The sequence below is a fragment of the Otolemur garnettii genome, unplaced genomic scaffold (assembly GCF_000181295.1).
Source record: "Otolemur garnettii isolate 467f Iridium unplaced genomic scaffold, OtoGar3 scaffold00049, whole genome shotgun sequence".
Taxonomy (NCBI): domain Eukaryota; kingdom Metazoa; phylum Chordata; class Mammalia; order Primates; family Galagidae; genus Otolemur; species Otolemur garnettii.
The window spans coordinates 2,469,121-2,488,976 of record NW_003852444.1 but is presented as its reverse complement, the minus strand read 5'-3'; the positions used below and the strand labels follow the sequence as shown (position 1 = coordinate 2,488,976).

General features: G+C 47.6%; 1 protein-coding gene and 2 gene segments (V, D, J or C); all 3 read left to right on the top strand.

Moving 5' to 3' along the window:
• The window catches only part of LOC100943019, a 191,640-nt gene that overhangs the window by 161,587 nt on the left and 10,197 nt on the right, over positions 1-19,856 (top strand).
• Positions 1-19,856, top strand: part of LOC100943338 — an 89,256-nt gene that overhangs the window by 67,988 nt on the left and 1,412 nt on the right. Inside the window, 3 exon segments of the C gene segment in view lie at positions 14,455-14,471; positions 15,281-15,323; positions 19,606-19,856. The exon segment at positions 19,606-19,856 is cut by the window's right edge and continues 155 nt beyond it. Coding sequence covers positions 14,455-14,471; positions 15,281-15,323; positions 19,606-19,856 — 311 coding nt within the window.
• LOC100966578 (anionic trypsin-like) lies at positions 5,588-9,228 on the top strand. Its single transcript, XM_003791556.1, has 5 exons — positions 5,588-5,627; positions 6,562-6,730; positions 7,980-8,233; positions 8,640-8,776; positions 9,076-9,228. Exons 1-5 carry the CDS (start codon positions 5,588-5,590, stop codon positions 9,226-9,228), a joined length of 753 nt encoding a protein of 250 aa, XP_003791604.1.

Below are 19,856 nucleotides of genomic sequence, written 5' to 3'. Positions count from 1 at the left end.
ACTCCAACTTGAGACCTGCTGAAATGGTCTGGGTCCCTTGAGGAGAAAAATGGCACATGTGCACTTGGACATAGTAAAATTGGCTCCATGAGGATTAGGAGAAACCATGATGCGCATTATTATTTGTAAGGCCAGTCGGGATAAGTGCACCCAGCAAGGTAATTGTAAGGATACTCACTTACAGGGTAAAATGTTGATAGGCAAAACAGTGAGTAAGAAAAATATGAGGAAATAAATCAAAATAAACTATGTGTTCCATTAAGGACAGGTAATAAAGAAGAGACCTTGTCGTTGGATGAAATCAACCAACCTTTGGGCTTTTGGTAGAGTATTTTGAGATCTGACATTATTAATGACAGTAAATAACCGTCTCCCCTTTCTTTTTTTCTCTAATTTTTGAAAAGTAATGCCTTTGTACCTTTTCAGTGCTTCTGTACACCACCTCCACCTTTATTATCAAAAGTTGGCATACAGTGATGTGGTTTTGCAGCTTACCGTTCTCCAGTTAATAATGTATCTTAGAGAGCTTTCCAGAGAAATTGGAAAATTTATTAGTTTGAAATACTATTCCATCATGTCAACAAACATATCAGGGTATATTAATTCAGTCTCCTACTGACGGGCACTTAAGTTTTTTCCTATTAAAAACTATGCTATTCTAGATGATCCAGATATTTAATGCGCATTTTCCATTAAGAGTATTTACAAGATAAATTCACATAGGTGGGATTTCTGAGGGGGAAAACAAGTGCATTTATATTCTTTTTAGAAGATCCAAATTTCTCCTCATAAGGTTTATGGTCTTGAGCTCCTAGTGGGAATCAATGTCTCAAGTGCTATTAAATAAAAAACTACCTAGTATCATAAAATATTTGTCTGTAACCCTTTTTTTTTATCAAAAAAATAGTTTCTGAATGTAGTCTTACTTTATGTTTACCATTGTAAGGATTTTTCCCTCCTGATAGGTATGCATCATTTGGATTTCTTTTTCTCTGAACCACCTACTCTTTGCCCATTTTTACTGAACTGCCAGGTTATTTTCTTACCAGATTTCTAGAAGTTCATCATATATTGGGGAAATTAATCATTCTTATGAGAATTGCAGATATTTTTTCCAGAGTTTTGATTCTGTTTATATTTTACCATGTAAGTGTGTCATTATTATGTAGTCAAGTTTGCCTTTTTTTTTTCTTTTTATGGATTTTAAGTCACAGCTTAAAAGGCAATGAAATGAGTCACCATCTGGGCTACTCAAGTGTGAGTCCAATGTGCAAGGTAAATAAACTATCTATTAGCAACTTAGAATTTCTCTCTTCATCAGGAAAGACTGTGACCATGACTATGTGGCCTCATGATTATATCTAAATGCTTGTCAGACATTCTCTGCTGATCCGTCCACTTTCTCACTTCCTTTTAACTCACTGATTTCTGAGGCCAACAATGAGAGGTCATGACAGCTGACAACAGGGGTCTTCTCTCACCACACACCCATTCCTGGAAATGCAGCCAAGCCCCCAGTCCGTGTAGCTCATGGTCAAATCTCTAAAGAACTCCAGACCTCAGCTGACCAACCCTGAGTCAGAGTTGGCCAAAGAGACCATAGTTTGGGTACAGAAGAGTGTCATTCTTGGAGGAAAGATGATTCTCCAGCTTGAGGGGGGGCCAAGGTAGATAGGGGCTGTGGCTTCCTGACAGGGAGGTTCCCTACTATGATGACAGCTTTGGAGAGGGTTAGATACTGGGGAGACCATTCCCCTCACCAGACAGCCTTACAAAGACACACAGCTCTGAGAAGGCCAGAATGCTCTGACAACAGGGAGTAGGGGTGAGGAGGGAGCCTTGAGCCTGGTCCCTACCACCACCTCCTCCCACAATAAGGGGTGATGTCATCCACTGCGCTCAAAGGAGCAGCTACTCTGGCAGTCTCTTCCAGCCTTGGGGGACAGGGCCATGGGAAGGATCACTTTTGTACAAGACTATAACATTGACATTGTGAGGATGGGGGGGCATGGTGATTCAACTATATGGGAATCCTTTATAAAAAACCTTTCTATCTGGTCTAACACCCACATTCCCTCTACTTTTCTTCTGGGTCCCAAGCCCAAGTGTGGTTTGGGCCAGACTGCCTTCCTCACCAAGGATCACAAGTCAGACCAAGGCCATGGACAAAGACAAGCCTAGATCATAACCAAAGCTTCCCAGGCAGAGAGGACACATATGTAGCAAGGATGTATCAGAGGACTCACAGGTGACAAACTCAGGGACAAGGTCAGTGGGAAGGTGCATGGGAGGTGAATAGCTCTACATAGAACTCAGGAAGAAGCCAGGCTATCAATGCATGAAGTCATATTCTTTTGATGTGGCCTCAGAGAGGGAGAATCTGTATGGAGCATCCTCTGAGTAATGGGGCTAGCACTCTCTGGATGGAATCTGCCATGTTCGATGATCTCAAAAGTCAAAAGTTAAAGGTGTTCTGTGCAATACCCATAAAGCACAAGAGGGGGATGTCATCCTCCAGACATGAGCCAGAGTGCCCTCTCCTCTCCATGCCTTGAAATTCTTTTCTGTCATCCATGTCACTATCTGAACACCAAAGTTTTCTTTGGAGAAGGCACCAGGCTTACAGTTGTAGGGAAGACTTCCCAAGTCCACAGTGGGGAAAGATAGGTCTAAGATGTCCATTTTAGAGTGGCCTCATTCTGATGTGTCAACTATGACTACACCTTTGGTTGTAGGTAAGGCTGGGGGTCTCTACATGGGGTGTCATGAAGAAGGACTTCATCTCAGGAAATATCAAAGGGAAGGGGAGCATCAGCTTCTGGGTCCTTATTGAGGGAGATGCCATCTTATATCTGTGATTGAGTTCAGGGGAGGTTCCCTGGGAGGTTGGATCCATCCAGGCATTCTGGAAACTCAGGGTTGCAGGGCAGGGAAGAGAAAGGACACAGTGCTGCCTTTCCATGGGGTTCCTCAAGATAAAGACTGGGAGAAAGTCCAGGTAATGAACAAGCTGTGACACCTGACTGTCATCTTCATCAGCAGAGGATTTCAGCAGAGGATTCATATCTTCCTGCTCTAGATTTCATGGGATGGCTGTTCTTCCCTGCCTCAGCTTGTGGCATGCTCTCAAGGAGTATCTGTAGTGTCAGAAGCATTTCTGTTGACTTTGTGAAAAAAAGAGATACATAAAAGCCCAACCCCTGCCTGAATCCCACCTGAGCTCAGCCACTGATGGGAGATTTTGAAGTGGCCCCAGGAAGCTGTGTTCTGGAAGTAACATCTATTTTGCAGAGGGAAGTCGGCTCGCTGTCACAGGTTAGTAAGATAAGACTGGGAGCAGGGAACCTGCAAGGAGGGGCTGGGATGCAGATGGAGCCTTTATCTTGGGTGCTTATATTAAAGCATGCTTGTACCAGAAAAATCTGAATTCTTGTCTTAAGGCAGACAAGGAAGAGACAGCCTCCATCTCCAGAATTTCATGGACTGGCTGTGCCAAGCCTGGGATCCCCTATCAGGAGGCAAGTAGGCCGGGCTAGGAAGGGATCACCTTGTCCGACTCCTGTCTCCTTGGAGGGTGCCCATCATGGCCATGATAAATGGGAAAGCCTCTGAGCTCACAGGTTCATGGTACTGCCATTTCTCTCCCTCATGCAGAAGGGAGAGGGACACAGGTAAGGGAACATGAGAAGCCATATAGGGCCTAATTGGTCCTCTGACAATGACATGTTAGGTTCATCACTGTCTACCAATCCACATCCCACAGTTAAAAATCTCCTAAAAGATGGGAGATGAGGTGGATTTGGGAAGGCAGGAATAAAAGTAGCAGGTGGTACTTTTCCTAGCAAGCTTTCAAGTTGTGCAACTAAAGAAAAGCTATTTTTCAGTAGTGGAACTAAGCTCTCCATCTTGGGTAGGTAAAAAGCTTCTTTAGGATAGTATATGGTAAAGTCAGACTTGCCTCATAAGTCCTAGATTTTGGAGTCTCCCAGACATGGAGCACCTAATCACTCCCAGAATGATCAGAAATGTAATGTTAAACTCTGGTATTAAAAGGTGATAGAGAAGATGAGAAATGGCTTCTCTATTATGTTAGGGAGAGCTTTCCCAAGGCACACATATCTCTTGAGTATCTTTGAGGCTATGAGCCCTGATATCTGAGCTCTGTCATGCATATCCACTCCCATGCATTGGTGAGTAATGACAGAGACATAGAGCTCCCCAATGGCCCCTAGGCCACACCTGATGATGCAAGTCACTGAGTAGAGCCAGGCCCTGTTCCCCCTCCTTTACCGTGTAGGAAAGACTGTGACAGCAGAGGCTCCATTTACACAGTGAGGCCACGTATTAGTCCTTGAAGAATCATTACAGCCATTCTGGGTGGAAATGATCAAATATATGATCATCTAGGTGGCCCAAGAATAGAACAAATTCCAATTTTGCCTAAATGATTCATATCCATGCTTTAAAAATTGGTGCATTTTTAACTCCCTAAGCAGTAAAGGCAAAAAATAGACAAGTTATTTTAAAGAGATGAACGTTAAAAAAACTAAAGTTAGAAAATTTTCTCTAGGGATATAATATATCACTACCCAGTTACCAAAGCCATATTTGAGAGAGCTGTGTCCTATTTAAATACCCTGGGATGTCATTACAGTTGACCCTGTACTAATATTGCTATTTAAAAAGAAACAAAGATGGGAGGGGGCAGAACAAGATGGTGGACAAATGATATCTCCTTGGCAGCCACTTGTGGTAAGATTTGAGAGAAAGAATTCTATCCACCTCTGGGTGAGGGATCCTGCCCAGAAATATCACTTTGGGGGCACAGGGATACTGCTGGAGACTTCAGGAGATAATGAAGAGGTCCAGAGCAATGGAGAACTGGCACAGAAGGGAAGTTCTTGCATGCTGGCAGAAGCCAACCAGTTCAGTGGAGGGTTTCAGACAGAGAAGGCCTTTTTGGTTTTGAACCTGGGTATTTTCAGGAGTTACCAGGGAGAGCTTGGGCAAACAAGTGATCTTGAACTCAATCCCTGGGGCTGGGATTGAGCCACCAGGCAGAGCAGAGCTCTCATCATTAATCTTCTGGTTAGGAGCAACCATTGTGGGAGAGACCTGCCTTGCAGGATCAGTCCACAGGGTCCTAGTGTGAAGTCAGATCTGGCACACCTGCTGAGTTGGACAGCAACTCCTGGGGACACTTGAGTGAAAAACACTTTCCTGGGAAAACCACTGATTGGTCAAAAACACGGTTTGGAAAGGTGAAGGCATGTCTATTAAGTAGGCTGAGAGCTTCAGAATCCCAACCCAGTGGGGATCGAGGGCAAAGACATCCAGAAGACTGGACTGGATCTATTCCACCTGCCTCCCCCACTACCATATGCAAAAGTTGACTCTCTGGCAGTTTTCATATCACCTGCAAGTTACAAATCTACACAGTGGGCAAACACAACAGAGCCCATACTACAGCCTGAGAAAGGACAGCTGCAGGTGTGTTTGTTCTGGGTGGAGTGGTGGCCCTCCATCTCTCATGTCTGGAGATATAAAGACCAGTACTCCACCACCTGCCCCATCACTCCTCACCACCATGAACACACTCCTGATCCTAGCCTTTGTGAGTGCTGCTGGTGAGTTCCAGGCCTTGCCTCAGGCCACAACCACCCTCTTCCTGGCAGATACATGCCCTACTATTCCTGCTGCCTGTCTGTCCCTCCCATTTCACCTGTGCAATGGGCTCTCTGTCAGCCACAGCTCTCTCACCTCTTCCCTGATTCCTTTCCCACCACCATCATTCATACAGAGGTAGGGGAAGCTTGAGAGAGGGACCAGGTGGAAATGCCATGCCAGGAAACCGCCAGCTGCAGGCTGGACTCAAGCAGCTCTGGGGCAGCGCTGCAGTGCTGAATAGCTGCTTAGAACCTGGCGCACACCTGGGGAGGCTGAGAAAATACTCAAGCCAGAGATGTAGCCCTGGAAATTCTGACTTTCTTTGTCTGGGGTGCATCCTGTGTATTATGTTTCTAAGCTTCCCAGGTGATTTTAACATTTCCAGGTGTGCAACCAAGGTTAAGAATCACAGTTGTACAGGCCAATAGCAATGCCTATCTGTGTCCTGCTGGAGTGGGTCTGGGGGCTGCCTCCTCTCTGTCCTCACTGTATTGTATCTGAGCTACAGAGACACGGGTACAGTCAGAAGATATTCCTATTTAGTCTAAACTGTCTTAATGGTCTAGGACTCAGACAGGCATAGCGAGCATAGAAGGGATGAGTGAGGGAAAGAAGTGGTCGATGGTGAGACAATCACATGCCAACTCCTATCCCATGAAGAGCATAATGAGTGCTGATGCCCCCAGGGGAGAGCTGAGCCCTAGCATGTATAGCTGTGCCGAGACTGGGCAGCCACCTTCTGTGGCACACCCTGCGGCAAGCAGCACCTGCTCCCTTTCCTGGCATTTCTGGGCTTGCTGAGAAGCCCTCCTGAACATGAGCTAGGCACAGGGCTGACAGTTCTGGCCCCAACATCCTGCTGATCTGGTTTCTCCCTTCCTGTGCCTACTCAAGTTGCTTTCCCTGCTGACAATGATGACAAGATCGTCGGGGGCTACACCTGCACGGAGAATTCTGTCCCCTATCAGGTGTCCCTGAACTCTGGCTCCCAAATCACCCGTGGGTGTGGAGGCTCCCTTATCAACGACGAGTGGGTGGTGTCATCAGCTCGGTGCTACAAGTCGTAAGTGACAAGTCCCTGGCCGCAAAGCCCACAGCCCAGGTCCTTCGCAGCCCAGGGGCCCCAAGGCAAGGGGAGATGGAGGGGAATCATGATGAAGAAGAGAATCCAGCGGCAGCAGCTGACTTGCAGAGCCAAGGGTGAAGAAGGGACCTCCGGAAAGCCTCTCACACCCAAACAATTCCACACAACGGCAGGGCTTGTGGGTCATAAATGCAGATAGGGAGTATTTGGGGGAGGTAAGAGCCAGTGGGAAAGTATTTTTAGCCACTTGGCTACACATTAAAAACACATAAGAACTAGCAATCTGGGAGGCTGACGTGGGTTAATCCCTGAGCTAAGGAGTTCGAGACCAGCCTGAGCAAGAATGAGACTCCAGGCTCAAAAAAAAAAAAAATAGCCAGGCGTTGGTGTGGGCGCCTTTAATGCCAGTCACTCAGGAACTTGAGGCAAGGGGATTACTTAAGCCCAAGAGTTTGAGGTTGCAGTGAGCTATGGAGCCAGGCACCGGACTAAGGGGAACAAACTAAGACTATGTCTAACCAATAAATAAGAAACAGAAAGAAAAAAAAATCATGTTTGGGTCTTATCCCAGGGCCATTAGCTCAGAATATTTATGAAGAGGCTGTGAACATGGGTCTTTCATACTCCCTACCTCTGGATTCTACAGTGCAGACAGAGCTGACATCCACTGCCTGCATGGAAGGTTCTCAAGCCAGAGAGTGCATCAGAGCCAACTACGGGGCTTGTTAAAACAAATCTCTGGGGTCCATCCCCAAAGTCCTATGGAGGAGGTTGAGGAGGGACCAAGATTTGTATTTCCAACAAGTGCCCAGGTGACATTGATACTGTAGGTCCTGGGCCACACTGGGAGGGCCCTATATGTAGTCATGAAGAAAGAGTGGTGTACTCGGCAAACCAAGAAGGGAGGGAGTAGAAGTCAGTCTGTAGGGAACAAGGGGGGAAAAATGCCTGGGAAGCTTCAAGTGGCTCTTCTCAGCCCATAGCACTGCATGCCCAAAGGGGTGAGGCAAAGGAGACTGGGGACACAGATAGAGGGGCAGCCCCAAATGGATCCCTTCACTCATCACACCCCACCAGCCCCTACCTCTGACCCATTCACACACCTGCACTGACACCAGGGTACTGCCACAGACCTCACCCTGAGGGTCTCCATAAGCAGGCAGCGTCAGCACCGTGGGGAGAGTGGGGAGGGGGCATCAGGCCTTCTCCACACCTCCCCTCCCTACAGTCACTTCCAAGTGAGGCTGGGAGAGCACAACATTAAAGTCCCGGAGGGCAAGGAACAGGTCATCAACTCGGCCAAGGTCATCCGCCACCCCAACTATGATATCTGGACCATGGACAATGACATCATGCTGATCAAGCTGGCCTCGCCTGCCACGCTCAACGCCCATGTGTCCCCCATATCACTGCCCACTGCCTGTGCGCCTGCCGGCACTGAGTGCCTCATCTCCGGCTGGGGCAAAACCCTCAGGAATCCTGGTGAGTCCAGATCCTCCGCCCTCCCACCATCCTCGATCCTCATGTTGTCCAGAACCAAGCACACCCCTGAACTTGAGCCCTTTTGCTTCCAGGCTGAAAATACATTTCTAATATCCACTACACACAATGTTCTAGACCAGGTGCCTGAGAGATGCAAGGTCAGGAAGAAGTGGCTCCTAGAATCCAAGAGAGCACAAATAGTCACCTTGCCATGACCCCATCTCTGGATGTGTGGTGGGAGGTCCAGGATGGCCATTGTGGGAACTGAAAGCCCTTGTTTCTTGCTCTGGCTTAGGTTGCAAGGGGCCTCTCTTATAGGAGCCTCAGGGTCAGCAGTAGGCAAATGTCTCCCCATTTTGGCCTGAGTTAATATCGCCTTTCCTTGACCTCTTCCTGATCCTCAAAGGCAACTACCCAGACCTGCTGCAGTGTGTGAAGGTCCCCCTGATGAGTGATGCCCAGTGCAAGGCTGCCTACCCTGGAGAGATCACCAGCAACATGATCTGTGCCAGCTTCCTCGAGGGCGGCAAGGATTCCTGCCAGGTGATTTGACCCCTGTCCACTCTGAGACATCACCCACAGGCCAGTGGCAACTGGGAGCCAGATTCGAACACCCAAGTTTTGGAGGCTGAGAAAGCTCCATGCAGTGGCCCCTGGAGAAGCAAGGAAGGCTCATCTGGGCCAAGTGCTGTCTCCTTTGTAAGAACAGGGAATGGGCCACAGAGAGGGGTGTGGAGCACACAGCTGATTAGAACAGGGCTTCTTAAGGTTCAGAGGAATTGTAACTATTTATATTCCTCCTCATCCCCCTCTTCACACACCTCATCCTTCCTTCTCCCCAGGGTGACACTGGTGGCCCTGTGGCCTGCAATGGAGAGCTCCAGGGAATCACCTCCTGGGCCTATGGCTGTGGCCAGAAGGACATGCCTGGAATCTATACTAAGGTGTGCAACTATGTGGACTGGATTCAGAAAACCATAGATGCCAATAGCTAAAGGCCCCCTAGTCCCTCCATCGTGACTATGCCAATAAAAGTGTGACTTTGTCCTCACTGCTAGAGTCCATGCCTGTCCCTTCCAGCTCCCTCGCTCTGAGGCCAGACAGGGTTCTGACTACTGGTGGCCCTCATCATCTCTCACTCTCCAAATGTGTTCATGTTACAATGGAAAGCCATATACAAAGAGATGGAATCCAGAAAGAAAATAAGCAGGGGTCACCAGCGGCTGTTTCCTGGAGAAAAATAGTTCTCAGAAAACTGATGTGGAAGAAGTTTCTTGATCTCAGTCCTTCTGTGGGTCTTGGATGTGCCAACATGTGCACAGGTTGACTTTGGCATGTAAAACCTTCCTGCTGCCTTTGCCTATGCCGGATCCTCTTTGCACCCAGATTCCCAGGGCAGAGAAGCCCCAGCACTGGTGGCCTTGGCTTCTCTGAGCCCCTTCTGCATGTGCCTGTGCCAGCCCAACTCATGTTCCCTCCTGGCAACAGATGGCCTATGTAGAGAAGGGCCCACTCGCCCTTCTGCCCAATGTGGTCCTTGGGTGTCTAGAGGGAAGAAGAGAAACCCTGGGTCTCCATCTTTCATTTTTCTAAGAAATCTGCCCTTTTTTTCATCCCACATTGTAATATCAGCATGTATACACCATCCCTAGAGCTTTATGGACATTTTCACATTCAGTTTTCTCTCCCCTCTGGGGTGGGTTATCATTCCAGCAGCACAGATAAAAATAGCAGGTTCAGGAAGCTTGGAAGTTTACCCACATGCCACACCCTGCAGATGGGTCACCTGGGGTTAGGCTCCAAAGCCCATGCTCTGTCTGCCCTGTCTCATATCCTGCTGTGACTGTGGTCTGAAGGGTGATGAGTCCGTTAGCTCTCATCCTCAGCATCTCTCTCGTGCGCCATCACCAGCATCCAGTCCCATCTCCTACATCTCTGGAGGGGCTCCTCCCAAAGACGCCCATCCATGTGGCATGACTGCATCTCTTCCCAACCTCCCACTGTGTTCAAAATAGAATCCAAGCTCCTGGGGAAATGCAGAAGTCTCACTGCTCTGCCCTGCCCACAGGTCCTGCCTGGGGGCTCTCCACACCTCTCTGAACCACTGCCCTCTGTTGCTCAGAGTCCAGGTGGGCCGGCCAGCAAGCCCAGCACCCAGGCCCATCTCTGGACAACCTCTGTCCTTCACTTCATCCTCCTCAGAAGTGCCATTCCAGACTCTTCCTCCTCCTTCCTCACTGCACTGGCCCCACTGGCTCTGCACCCTGGGTCAGGGGTTCCTCCTCTGCCCCTGCCTGCTTCTGTCGTAGCCATGCTCACACCACATAGGAGCAACCTCTGTGTCCATCTTGTCATTGTCATTTCACTGTGAGATGAGGAAGATTTCCTCCTCAGAGGAAAATCTTCCTCACCCTGGTACCTCTAGTAATTAAACAACACCTGGAATCTAAGAAGCACCTAGCAATGGAAGAAATAAAACATGATGAAGTAGGAGTTCAGGGAAACGTACTGAGAAAAGGAAGAACCTTCCAGAAAAATGGTTCTTAAAGTGTTCCTTGGAGCAGCAGTCCCAGAATGAGCTCAGAATTTGGGAGAAATGCAAATACGACCCTCACACCTACGGACCCAAAAATTCTGGACAAGCTGTATTTTATAAGTCTTCTGGCACATTCTAAGACTTGAGAACTACTGTGGCAGTGACATTCCCTAGGCCAGTATTTCTTGAAAGTAATGGTAACTAACCTTCTCACTGACTCTATTCAGAGTCCACCATAAATCTTCCCGTGTGCTGTTTCCTTTGCTTTCACAACAACCCCATTAATAATAATGGGTATTATTATTCCCACTTTACAGATAGAGAATTGAGAGCTTAGGAAGCCTAGTGACCTGCCTCAGGTCTCAGAGCCACGGTGCAGCTCCTGATGGGAGCCCAGGAAATGGGCTCCCAGATATGGGCTTCACTGGTAGGGTACCCGGTAGAGTGATGGCACCTACCAACCCCGCCCCCTTCGACTCCTAATCTTAAGCAAGAAGTCCTGGGTGGTGGTTTCAGTTCAGCCTCCTCCTCCTTGGGCTACTCCTTTAGTCTCTTCAGGTTTCAGTACCACACTAAGAACATTGTGAGAAAAAAAATTAAAGTGAGTCTATTAACATACTCTAAAGGCTTCAAGAATTGCAAGGATCTAAAACGTTATTTGCAGGTCCACTCACTCTGAGAAAGGCACAGGGGTAATCAATCCTGCTTCCTGCCCCCCAACCCCAGCCTCTGCAGTTCTTCCCGCCCCCTCAAGTGGCCAAGTTCAGGTTGCAGAGATATAGGTCCAAAAAGTAAGGAATGCCTGCCCCCTGCTGCCTACTTGATGAATGACTCCAACTTCAGACCTACCGAAATTGTCTGGGTCCCTTAGGAGAAAAAATGGGGCATGCGCACTTGGTCATAGTAAAACTGACCGGCTCCGCGAGGATTGGGAAAATGATGCCACGACCGAGGAGCATTATTATTTGTAAGGCCAGTCAAGATAAGTGCCCCCCGCAAGGTGATTGAAAGGACACTCACCGGGTAGAATGTTGATAGACAAAAGATAGAATAAGAAAAATATTAGGAAATAAATCGAAATAAACTATGTGTCCCAGTGAGGACAGATAATAAAGAAGAGGCCTTGGAAGAAATCAAATGACCTCTGTGCATTTAACGGAGTACTTTGAGATCGGTCACTATTAATGAGGTAAATAAACAGCTTCCCCTTTCGTTTTTTCCGTATGTATGCTTCCCTCTCAGACAGACTCTAGTCCCAGGCTAGCGTGCTGTGGTGTCAATCCAGGTCACAGCAACCTCAAACTCTTGGAATCGAGCCATCCTTCTGCCTCAGTCTCCCGAGTACCTGGGACTACAGACAGGTGCCCACCACAATGCTCGGGTAATTTTTTTTTTCTGTTTCTAGTAGAAATGGGGTCTTGCACTTGATCTTGCTCAGGCTGGCCTTGAACTCCTGAGCTCAATGGATCCTCCAGCCTTGTTCTCCCCAAAGTGCTAAGATTCCAGGCATGAGACACTCTGCTGGCCCTGCTCTTGTCCCCCTAATTTCTACCATCCATTGCTTCCTCCCACCCAGTTTAGGGCCCTCTAAACGGTACTCTGGTGTTCTCTGTGGCTTATTCCTCCTCTTCTCTAGTCGGGTCCCAATGACAGAAATGCCCAGAATAATTCTGTTTTTTATTTAAATATAAATTATTAAACCCAATCCTAGAGATTATAACTCCCTTTCTAAGACTAAGTTCACAAGGACTATCCAGAAATCTGCATTTTTTACGAGCATTCTAAGTGATCGGAGCTCCACTGAGCAATTTCAGGACCATGAAACGACTTTGGATATAAACTGATATTCTTAAGAGAAAACTATGGCTTTGTGGAAAAAAAACTACCTTTTCTTAAGTACTGGGTATGTTTTCAAATATTACTTTAACTTAAGGCAATATTGTATTGTTTTTCTTTTCTTTTTAAATTTTATTAATTTACATTTTATTTTTAATAGATAATGTAGATAATATGCCCCCAAATGGGAACAAACCCAATAAAGTTGACACTGAGAAATGTAACTTTTACTGCCACTGTGTTTCTATCAATTTCACTCACCATTTTTATCAGTTGCCTTTATATCCTTTCAATGCTTCTGTGTACAGAATCAACTGAACAAAGTATAATTTTTATTTCTCCAACCTTTGTTAGCAAAAGTCAGCATACAGTTATGCGACTTTGCGTCTTGCTTTTCTGAAGTTCATTATGTATCCTAGAGAGCTTTCCATAGAAATTGAAAAATTTATTGGCATGAAATATTATTCCATCATGTGAATAAACATATCAGGGTATTCAGCCTCCTACTGATAGGCACTTGAGTAGTTTCCTATCTTGTCTTGCTATCCTAGATGATGCAAATATTTAATGCACACTTTTTATTGGGATGAAAGAGTATTTACAAGATAAATTCTCATAGTTCGGATTTCAAGGGGGGAAAGCAAATGCATTTATATTCTTTTCAGATGTGTCCAAGTTTCTCCCCGTAAGGGTTTATCACCTTGCACTTCTACCATTAATCTACGTGTTAAGTGGTTACTTCACCAAAAACAAGTTAGTATCATAGAATGGTCAACTATAACCCAATTCTTTCATCAAATTAGAGAAAAGGAATTTTTCAATATAGTTCTAGGTCTATGTTTACCATTCTGAGGGGTTCCCCCCAAGTACTCATGCACCGTTTGGATTTTTTTTTCTGAATCAACGCCTCTTTGCCCATTTGTATTGAACTGCCAGGTTATTTTCTTACCTGATTTCTAGAAGTTCATCATATATTGGGGAAATTAATCATTCTTATGAAAATTGCAGATATTTTTTCCAGACTGTTAATTGCTTTTTGATTCTGTTTATATTTTACCATACAAGTGATCATTATTATGTAGTCAAGTTTGTCTTTTTGTCTTCTTGTGGGTTTTAAGTCACAGCTGAAAAGGCAATGAAATGAGTCACCATCTAGGCCACTCAAGTGTGAGTCCAATGTGTAAGGAAAATAAACTATCTATTAACAACTTAGAATTTCTCTCTTCATCGGGAAAGACTGTGATCATGATTATGTGGCCTTATGATTATATCTAAATGCTTGTCAGACATTCTCTGCTGATCCATCCACTTCCCCAATTCCTTTTAATTCACTGGTTTCTGAGGCCAACAATGAGAGGTCATGACAGCTGACAACACAGGCAGTCTTCATTCACCTCACACACGGTTCCTGGAAATGCAGCCAAGGCCCACTCTGTGTAGTTTGTGGTCAAATCTCCAGAGGACTCTAGACCTCAGCTGACCAACCCATAGTCTCAGAGTTGGTCATGGAGACAGTGTTTGGGTATTGAGGAGTGTTATTCTTGGAGGGAAAGTGATGCACGAGCTCAGCAGAGGGCCAGGGTAGACGGGGCTGTGGCTTCCTGACAGGGTGGTTCCCTACTATGATGACAGCTTGGAGAGGGGCGGATACCTGGGAGACCAGCCCCCTCAGCAGACAGGCTTACAAAGTCACCCAGCTCTGAGGAGACCAGAATGCTCTGACAATTAGGTGTGAGGGTGAGGAGGAAGAACTGAGCCTGGCCCATGCCCCACACCATCACCTTGCACAATAAAAGGTGACGTCCTCCACTGCCCTCTGAGAAGCAGCTGCTTTGGTGGTTTCTTCCAGGCTTGGTGGTTTCTTCCATGGGGCGGTCCCATGGGAGGGGCTGTTTTTGTATAAAGGTATAACATTGTGGGGACAGGGGGCCACGGTGATTCATTTCTATGGGAAACCTTTACAAAAACCTTTCTGCCTATCCCAACACCTACATTCCCTTTACTTTTCTCCTGGATCCCAAACCCAAATGTGGTTGGATCAGCCTGCTTCCCTCACCCTGGACCACCAGTCAGTCCCCTACCCTGAATAAGGGTAAGCCCGGCTCAGAACCAAATCTTCCCAGACAGAGAGGATCCAGACATCAGAATATGTCAGAGGATTCACAGGTGACAAACTCAGGGACAAGGTCAATGGGAGATTGTGTGGGAGGTGACCAGCTCTCTACAGCACTCAAGAAGAAGGAGCCAGAGGTCACGATGGGTGCAGTCACAGGTTCTGGGACCCTGCCCATCTCTCCAGGCCCACATCCTTTTGATGGATCCTCAGAGAGGGATCACCTGTATGAAGCATCCTCTGAGTAAGGGGCTAGTACTCTTTGGATGAGCTCCACTATGCTCACTGGCCCCCAAAGTCAAAAGTTAAAGGTGTTCTGCGCAATACCCATAAAGCACAAGCGGGGGATGCCATCCTCCAGACACGAGCCAGGGTGCCCTCTCCTCTCCATGCACTGAAATTCTTTTCCTCCTTGACCCATGCCACTGTGCGAACACTGAAGTTTTCTTTGGAGAAGGCACCAGGCTTACAGTTGTAGGTAAGACTTTTCAAGTCCATGGGGGGGTGGGGTAGGTGGGTCTAACGTGTCCATTTTAGAGTGGCCTCATTCTGATGTGCCAACTATGACTACACCTTCGGCTCAGGGACCAGGCTAACAGTTGTAGGTAAGGCTGGGAAACTCTCAATGGGGTGCCATGAAGGAGGACTTCATCTCAGGGAATGTCAAAGGGAAAGGAGTATCAACTCCTAAATCCTCCTTGAGGGAATGTCGTCTTGTGTCTGGGATTAAGATAAGGGGAGGTTCCCTGGGAGGCTGGATCCATTCAGGCAGCTCAGATGCTCAGAGTGATAGGGTAAGAAAGACAAAGGACATAGAGCTGCCTCTTCATGGGGTTCCCCATGATGGGGCTGGGAGAAAGCCCAGATAATGAATGAGCCGTGACACCAGACTGTCTTCTTTACTGGCAGAGGCTCTCTGCAGGGACTTCATATCTTTCTGTTTCAGATATCATGGGAGGGCTGTTCACCCCTGCCTGGATCCTGGGCATGCTCTAGAAGGGTGTCCCTAGTCTCCAAAGCAGGGTTGGTGACTTCATGGAAAAAGATATCCATAAAATTCCAACCTCTACCTGAATCCCAACTGAGCTCAGCAGAGGATGGGAGGTTATGAAGCAGCCCCAGGAGGCTGTGTTCTGGAAGGAACGTCTTTTTTGGGGAGGGAAGCCGGCTTACTGTCTTAGGTAAGTAAGATAAGGCTGGGGTGCTGGGAATCTGAATGGAAGGGCTGGGATCCAGGTGGAGCCTTTGTCTCGGGTGCCTAAGTTAAAACATATTTGTATCAGGAAGATCCGAATTCTCGTCTTAGTGCAGACAAGGAAGGGAGATCTTCAATCTCCAATATTTCATGGACTGGCTGTGTCAAGCCTGGGATCCCCTATCAGGAGGCAGATAGGCTGGACTTAGACTGGATCTCCTTGTCCAAGTCCTGTCTCCTTGGAGGGTGCCCATCGTGGCCATGATAGTTGGGAAAGCCTCTGGCCTCACAGTTTCATGGTCCTGCCATTTTTCTCCCTCATGCAGACATGAAAGGGACACAGGTGAGAAAAAGTAAAAGGCTACACAGGGCCTAATTGTCCCTCTGACCAGAGTGTGTTAGGTTGAATCACTGTCCCCCCATCCATGTCCCAGTTAAAACATCCCCTGAGGGATGGGGGAGGAGGTCTGGCAGATGGACATGGCGGGCAGGAAGAGAAGCAGGTTGCACTTTTCCTGCCAGGCTTTCATGTTGTGCAACTAATGAAAAACAATATTTTGGCAGTGGAACCAAGCTCTCCGTCTTGGGTATGTGAAAGGCTTCTTTTAGGATAGTGCATGGCAAGGTCAGAGTTCTAGGGGGACTCCTTGGAAGGGGCAGGGACAGAGAACACCGCCAGGAAGAGGCTCAGAGAATGTGGGTGAGTGGAGTGTGTGCCGGAGCCCCAGACACCACGGTGGACAGGCGCACGCCAGCTCTGCTGGGCTTTGGCACGTTCACAATGCACTGTGTAACAATCAGGCACAGCATTTTGGAGACGGGACTCGACTCTCTGTCCTAGGTAAGGGGCAGAACCAGGGTGGTAGGGACATTGTCCCTTGGAGCCAGGGTCTCTCCTTCTCCTGGTGCTATGGAAGGCAGTTGAGTAAAATCTCTGAGCCGTGAGGGCTCCGTGGAGCTATGTCTGTCATTCTTTCTGGTGTGGTTTGGTTGCCTCGTGTATTTCTCTTCTCTAAACCTTTGGTCTGTAATCTGCCTCCTCACTCCTTTCTCAGTTTGGCCTTCCTTTTTATGTGCGAGGATCTGCTCCTCCTAAGCTGCTTCCTCTTACCTCTCTTGGCCCACAGCATGCTGAGGTCTTTTTCCTAATAGAATTCCTTTAGCCAGGAATTCAGGCAGAGAAAGGCGGGCAGCCTGCTCTCAGGGAACTAAGACTTGCCCTGCCGCTGGAAACCTCGACTGGGTTTTATCTCAGCCACCTGCAGCTGTGCTCCTATAATTCACCCCTCCACTTTGGGCTCGGCACCAGACTCACCGTGACAGGTATGGGGGCTCCATGGAGGGGTGTAGTGTTTGACTATGAAGACCAGTCACTGGGAAGGGAGTTGGGTGTAAGGATAGAGGTCAGAGCCCCGCTTTGTGCCAGGAGCCCCGGGCCCTCTCCTACCTTCCTGGAGCTTGTCCCATAGGTGGATCTGCTGAGTTCCTGCTGCTCCCAGGGCACAGAGCGCTTTGTTTCCCCTTTGTTGCTTTGCGTTTTCCTACTCCTTTCAGAATTCTCGGGGACTCCTCTCATCTCTACTTGCTTAGTGGTCATTGCTTTATTTTCCTTCTTTTCTTTCTTCTCGATGTTTCCTTCCCCATTTCAACTCCAATTCTGCACGGATGACTCCGTGTTGGTGAAATGTTCTGTCTTCTATGTTAAAATCCTTCCCAGGGGCTCTGGCACAGACCTCTGTTCTTGCCTTCATCTTCCTTTCCCTTTCTTTCTCTACCAGTTTTCAAAGAAGTGATTTAAAGGATCGGGAGGCAGTGAGAACCACATTGCTGAGACCGGGGTGGCTTGAGGGCAGAAGTCCCTGTGGTGGCATCACAGACATTGCAGGCGTGCAGGGGAGTGGCTGGGGTGTGCTGTGCTTGGCAGGGGCAGGGAAGCAAGTCTGAAAAAACTGGTCCAACTGGACACTGATCTTATATTAGCAAGACACAGGCACAAAGAAGAGAAAATAGATAGGAGACCCATTTTCTTAGATGTCAAAGTCTATGGTGGCATAATTGAATAAGGGACCCATGGGGAACACCCCCCAACACCTGTTAACACACTCGGGAGGAGGTGGACAAGTGGGCAGAGTGAGGTTTGATGGGGCAGGGTCCAGGCTGGAGGAATGCACTCACAGGATTGGGCAATTGGGGCAGGTATTGTTTTGCAGGTGAGGATACACTAAACCGAAGTTTAATGGAAAATACAGATCATGAGATTCAAAAGCCTGGCTTCAAGGGGCAGTGGGTGGGAGGGGGTGCAATTTGAGAGGTAAGTTATGCTGCTCATGCTCCCTAAGACATGCAGAATGGAAGGGACTAACTTACGTAAAATCCCTTGTAAAATATTCCATTTGCTGTGACTATCATTTTCACACCTGTTGTTTAGCATCACTTGGTCACTGGCTTTGCCTTTTTCCAAACCTATGTTTCAATTTTCTCATCAGAAATATTTCTAAAATTTGAATACAGGGGGTACATCTAGGCTTGCCACATTCTGTACCAAAAGCTCTGGCTGTTGCAGAGCCAAATGGAGGGCACAGTAGATTCCAGCAAAGGGGAGTGTGTGTGAAGCATGGATGTGGTTTCTTCCACTTCTCACACGCTTCAGATAAGGTCATCCCTTCCAGTAATCCCAGAAATGCTTTCTCTCCCATCTGTCAAGCATGTGGAAGGGCCCAGGGCATTACAGCGTGAAGCCTCTGCTGAAACGGCCCTGGATTTTGCAATGTGTTTATGTTCACCAAATAAGCTTGTACGACTTTCGTGAATACAAGGCTGCACTATAAACTAGGATTCCAAACTTGGCCATGGAGGTTTGTTGGACAGTGGAAAAAAAGAAAGCACTGGGCAGATGGAACACTACCCTCCACAGGATTACAGCCACCCTGGGCAAGCTGCCCTTCCCTTCTTCCTCTCCTGTGTGGGAGTAAATGCGGAACATCAGATAGGATATTAGCCAGAGGCAACGGGCGCTTCAAAGCAGGTTACATGTGGAAAAAAACAGTGAGCTGGGTATGGTATATAGAAAAAAATATACTCAGATGTAACAGAATAATTATCTCCTACTCAAGATAAACTAATTCTAACTGACATGTGGTATCACTCATACAGACAAACACACACGCCTCATCAGAAAGAAAGAAAGAGAGAAAGGAAGGAAGGTAAGGATTTACAATTAGGAAGAAACTCAATGAATCAATGTAGTTGCTATACTCATGCTCATGAGAGGGTACTACCTCAGATTGTGGCGCATTTCAACTTGACCATGCCTGCTTAGAAGTCTGAAAGATTAGATAGCTGTGCACCAAGCAGGGCTTTGACCCAGGAAGAATGATAGACAGATACACTCTTTTGACGGGTGATCAACAAGTCTCAGAGTACAAGACACTTCAAGGTAAGCCAAGAAAATCAGGCCATAGCGGCAGCTAGGGAGGTGGAGGAGATGGTAGGCAGGGTGCATCTGAGGAGTAACTCAGAAAGAAGGGACAAAGCTGAGGGAGAGCAGCAACTCTCACTGGGACAGTGTCTCCAAAGCAATCAGAATTGTTAGGACACAACTGTACTTCATTGTGACCTTTCCAGCCCTTTCCAGCCCTGCCAGGCCTGGACACTGTCACCCAGCCTTGGCCACAACCCCTCTTCACTTTCAGACAACCTGAACAAGGTGACCCTACCCAAGGTGGCTGTCTTTGAACCCTCGGAAGCAGAGATCGCCCGGACCCAAAAGGCCACGCTCGTGTGCCTGGCCACAGGCTTCTACCCTGACCATGTGGAGCTGAGCTGGTGGGTGAACGGGAAGGAGGTACAGAGTGGGGTCAGCACAGACCCTCAGCCCTACAAGGAGAACCCCAAGGACAGTGACTCCAAGTACTGCCTGAGCAGCCGCCTGAGGGTCTCGGCC

What these genes read in the sequence shown, in the direction of transcription:
- LOC100966578 (XM_003791556.1), top strand. Translation starts at nt 5,588, where the DNA reads ATGAACACACTCCTGATCCTAGCCTTTGTGAGTGCTGCTG. An exon ending in TCAGCTCGGTGCTACAAGTC is followed by an intron (nt 6,731 to 7,979) that starts GTAAGTGACAAG and finishes CCCTCCCTACAG; the next exon opens with TCACTTCCAAGTGAGGCTGG. An exon ending in GCGGCAAGGATTCCTGCCAG is followed by an intron (nt 8,777 to 9,075) that starts GTGATTTGACCC and finishes CCTTCTCCCCAG; the next exon opens with GGTGACACTGGTGGCCCTGT.